At 31.7% G+C, this 4,795-nt stretch overlaps 1 protein-coding gene across 2 annotated transcripts; it reads right to left on the bottom strand.

Annotated features, from left to right (window-relative positions):
* Positions 1-2,629: 2,629 nt before the first annotated feature.
* LOC149140831 (uncharacterized) lies at positions 2,630-4,587 on the bottom strand. Of its 2 annotated transcripts, XM_089448753.1 has the most exons (4): positions 4,380-4,587; positions 3,959-4,257; positions 3,585-3,641; positions 2,630-3,416 (listed from the first exon to the last, which is right to left on the bottom strand). In XM_089448753.1, exons 2-4 carry the CDS (start codon positions 4,217-4,219, stop codon positions 3,090-3,092), a joined length of 645 nt encoding a protein of 214 aa, XP_089304879.1. In that variant the 5' UTR covers positions 4,220-4,257; positions 4,380-4,587; the 3' UTR covers positions 2,630-3,089. The 2 variants fall into 2 exon arrangements, with proteins under 2 accessions (XP_089304879.1, XP_089304878.1); XM_089448752.1 differs by having other exon boundaries at positions 2,635-3,416; positions 3,959-4,587.
* Positions 4,588-4,795: the final 208 nt, after the last annotated feature.

Genomic DNA, 4,795 nt, shown 5'->3' with positions numbered 1-4,795 from the left:
TTGAAGACACCAGTTAAGACAAAGCAAAATTCACATCAAAATAGAAATAATATTAGTTCAAAAAAAATTAGGAAGTAAACAAGAATTTAAGGGAATTTAAGGCACTAGTTAAGGCAAAGAAAAACTCACATGAAAATCAAAATAATATCAATTCAACACAATTGAGGAGGTTAACAAAGAATAAAATCGTAAATTTTCACTCATTAAATTTTCTAACTAATTTAACAACAAGAGAAGATAAAAGTTGGAATTGAAGACAATAGTTAAGACAAAGCAAAAACCACATGCAAATCAAAATAATATCAATTTAACAAAATTGAGGAGGCTAACTAAGAATAAAACTTGGAGACGAATAAGAAAAGTACACTTGGAAAATAGTATCAGAGTGTTTAATTTATTGAATAGACAAATAAAAAACACTTAATTTGAAGAATAGTGGTGAAAATAAATCTAATTGTTAAACCCAAAAATAGTGAATCATCAAAGAAGTAGTTTTAAATATTTATATGTAGTAGTGTATGAGTATAAATATATGAACATTATCCCAACTATTTTAGTTTTTTTAGAGTTGGAGAGAGCTACCACTATGTGATTATGTGGGAAGAAAAGGAGAATTTATTTATGATAGGGAAGCCTTTATGATCTTAGTTTGAAAATTAAATGAAAAATGGATCTTAAATGTTATGAAACTAGGTGATTGTGTGACAAGGATTTCATACTTCTTTTTAGTTGGTGTTGATAAATAGGAAGTTTTGACAAGGATTTGATACTTCTTTTTAGTTGGCATTGATAAAGAGGGAGCTCAAACTTCCTTCTTATTAGCATTTGAATAATCAACAAGTTGGTGGCTGTAGAGAAAAAGAAGTTTTGTATATTGAAGTTGGAGCTTTATTCTACCCAGTAGTAAAAAATGTTGGTGATTTTCCCAATTGGATTTGCACTTTAATATCTTGTGTTAAGATTTATGAATTTGGTTATTGTTATTCATTATTTTGTATCTAAGTGTTTTAACTTAGAAGTAAAAATTTTGAAATTGTTGAAATAGTGATTCACCCCTCCTTTCAATATTTTCTTCATTTATAATAAAAACCTTGATATAGTTCCCTTTTAATATAATGACATTTTAATCATTTTAATATACCATTATTATCTTCTAAATAACTATTTCTAATTTCCTTAACCTCCAATACTACTTGACTTGAGTGATTATTATTATTATTATTATTTAATATTATAAATACATAAAAATCCCCTTTATCATAATTGAATATTGTTTCTATAAGATCTTAGTGAATTATTTAAACATTTTTAATGTATTTGTTATTTCAAATACAATAACCATAAATTGTAATTTATATTAATTCCTTAATGAGTGAACAAACTTGAATTGTATCAATAAACAAAATTGTTATATAAATAATTAATTTTAATATTAAATTACCAAAAATTTATATATCTATATAAGTATATATATTTTAAATTTTTACCTATTAAATGTTTTAAAGTGTAAATTACTCTTTATTTTTTGCAAATCAATGCCAAATAAAAATGAATATATAATAGTTTCAAACTTCATTATTTTACTTTTTTTCTTACCATCTATATAAAATTTAATCTTTTAAAACTTTCATTTTCTATATTGATGAAACTCCAAATAACTTTGAGTTTGCTTTTCTATATTGGTGAAACTCCATATAACTTTTATTCAGAACAAAATTGAAAATATCCATATGAAAATGGATATATAATAGTTTCAAACTTAATCTTTTAAAACTTTCATTTTTTATATTGATGAAACTCCAAATAACTTTGAGTTTGATTTTCTATATTGGTCAAACTCCATATAACTTTTAATCAAAACAAAATTGAAAAAATCCATATGAAAATGGATATATAATAGTTTCAAACTTAATCATTTTAAATTTTTTTATCATCTTTATAGAATTTAGTCTTTTAGCAATTTGATTTTTAATATTCATAAAACTCCAAATAACTTTGAGTTTGATTTTCTATATTAATGAAACTCCATATACCTTTTAATCAAAACAAAATGGAAAATTGGAAAATTCCATTTGAATGAAACATGTTAATAAGTGACTCCTCATTACAAATAAAATATCGATTTTTTTATATAATAATTTGTTAATAAATATAAACCATAATGAGTAGAGTCCCAGTACTAGGTTGAGAAAAATTTTCCTTAATAAAATGGCATGTGTTCAGACCTCGTCCCGCTTCTAAAAACATCCTAGTAAGAAACATCTGACTTAATATATAAACCATAATGTAAATTACCCAATATCAAACATCTCACTCATTACATCAATAAAATCTAGGTTTTTTTTTAATAATTTGTTAATAAATATAAACCATAATACAAATTAAGCAATATCAAACATCCCACTGATTAATCCGTATTATTTCAATCACAGTTAGAATGTTTCCCGTGATAAGATATAAAAGAAATAAAAAGATTCATATAATAGTATATTAAAAAAATTTAAAAACCTGCTAATCAATACTATATTGCATCAAACGCATCCCCCTGCTTATATTCTTATGCTTGATCATGCAAACTAAAGTTGCTGTCACAGGCCTTTTCAACCATTCATGACTTCTTTGTAAAAGATTCCATCTAAGTGGTCTCTAAAATCCAAAAGGATGAACTGGCATATTTTCTTTTAGCCTATGTTTGACATATGTGAAATAAATAAAAACCATACAAAACAATTCCCTCGACACATTATAAATCAGAATAACCAAATCCAACCTCCATTCAAGGAGGAGTGCTCGCAATTTGCATTGCACTTTATGCTATTTTAAGTAGAAGTACGGCTGTTTCTTGATTATAATTCGGTGCACCACAGGGAATTCCACAGGGAATTTTAAAATCCTAAATACATGATAAATTAGGATATGCCAAATAATTTGAGAACTTCCTATAGAATTATATACATGTGAAACAATAAATAACTTCTCAGCCTCTATTCTTTGACCTCCTTGGAGGAGTCCTAGCGATTTGCACTGCACTTCACGGCTATTTTATGCGGAAGTGCGGGTGTTTCTGCACCAGAGGGAATCTTTAAAAATTAAAACTCCGTACGGTTGTCAACAGTCGAACCTGGTCGAGAACTTTCATGGGGATGCGATGTCTGGTAGACAACCATGAAGTTCTCCATTCTCCATCCCCAGCAGGACGTACGTGAGACGTTCAAGGGAGGCCACTGATTTATTCGTACACAAACCATTAAGGACTTCTCTCTGTGCATGTTTGTGAAATTCCAGCGGCATTCATGACCTCCCCACAGTGGGTCGTCTGGATCTGCGGAGACATAGCCATCCCGGTGGAAGTATCGCCGCATCGGACGAAGCCCGCGCCAATATGGATCACAGTTCACCCAGTAATTCCCTGCTTCCTACACTAAATTCATTTCCATGAGTATGAATCAAAACTCATTCCTATGAATGCTCTTGATACAAAAATTGCCAATTTTTTGTCCATATAAACTATAAAAAAACCTTAATGGTTGTACCAGAAATTCCATAAATTCCATATAAACTATATCCCTTTTGTATAGGCCTACCGTTTTGTACCAGAAATTCCAGGAGTATGAGCACAAATCGTCGACGGTGATTCGTATCTGCAATTACATTCACACAACATATCGATATGAAACCCTCTCAATAATTTACTACCAGATAACACATAGCTAGCAGATGGCACATATCGATATGAAACAATTAACTCGCAGATAGCACATGAAACCCTCTCAATAATTTATTACCACCTAGGGTTCCACATGAAAGCCTCTCAATAATTTACTACCACCTAGGGTTCCATATAATTACCTGCTGCCATTCTTCAAATTACCGTCTCCTCTACTGTGAATTTGGGTTTTTTTATGAACGCGACCTATTTATTGGAATAAAACATTGGTGGTACTGTAAAATAATTTACCCGGCGGCCTTCTTCAAGAGAGAGGCAATAGGATGTAATCGTTGGCTCAATCTGATGCAGACTTGTTCTCACTATAAATTTGTCTTTCCAGAGCTCGCAGCAATGTTTTGCCCACAAAATGTCTGATTCGGCAATAGATTTCCACTTGCTGGATACTGATACGCTCCTAGCCAAGCTCGCAACGTCCAGCAGTGACAACACTAGAGCAAATACATCGATGCAAAGCCATTCGAACGGATCACCACGAAAGTCGTCCATCATTTCTCCAAGTATTTCCTTATAACTTCAACATTTAATACCTTCAAACATGTATATATTCAGTCGATAATCCAGCTTTCTGCCATATATGCGCTACCATCAATACGATTATCTATGACTTAAAAGCTGGATTATTGCCTTTCCTATTCTATATTGTACAAACCGGAATTGTACAAAATTGTAGGAAAATTGCCTTTCCTATGCAGGCCTCTGCTGCTGTGAGCTGTAAGTACGCCTCGAGGGGAGCTTTCAGACACCCCAGTATACCGTACATTGATCCCCAGCCTCTCTTCTTTTTCTTCTCCTATATCCCGCGAGAATTCATGCGTTTCCTCTGCTGTCTGATATAGATGGAGCCGGACAGTTTTCAACAAGTTGCCAAGTTGCCCGGTGTCATATCAAAATGGTGAGGCCCATCGTAGCCTTTGGTGAATTTATATTCGCCAGTCTCGCAAGTGGCAATATAAGTTGGCCGTACATTAACACTTTTATTGTCCTATTCCCTACCCACCTCTTCAGCAACTGGTTGCAAATTGCTTGGGGCCAGCCTTTCCATATCATTTCAACTATGCTTTGAAT

The sequence above is a fragment of the Pinus tabuliformis genome, chromosome X (assembly GCF_031772625.1).
Source record: "Pinus tabuliformis cultivar Carrire ecotype Pingquan chromosome X, CPIR1, whole genome shotgun sequence".
Classification (NCBI taxonomy): Eukaryota; Viridiplantae; Streptophyta; class Pinopsida; order Pinales; family Pinaceae; genus Pinus; species Pinus tabuliformis.
This window is presented reverse-complemented; position numbering and strand designations above follow the sequence as displayed.

What these genes read in the sequence shown, in the direction of transcription:
- LOC149140831 (XM_089448753.1), bottom strand. Translation starts at nt 4,219, where the DNA reads ATGATGGACGACTTTCGTGGTGATCCGTTCGAATGGCTTTGCATCGAT. An exon ending in CTCTTGAAGAAGGCCGCCGG is followed by an intron (nt 3,642 to 3,958) that starts GTAAATTATTTT and finishes ATGTAATTGCAG; the next exon opens with ATACGAATCACCGTCGACGA. An exon ending in GGAATTTCTGGTACAAAACG is followed by an intron (nt 3,417 to 3,584) that starts GTAGGCCTATAC and finishes AATTTAGTGTAG; the next exon opens with GAAGCAGGGAATTACTGGGT.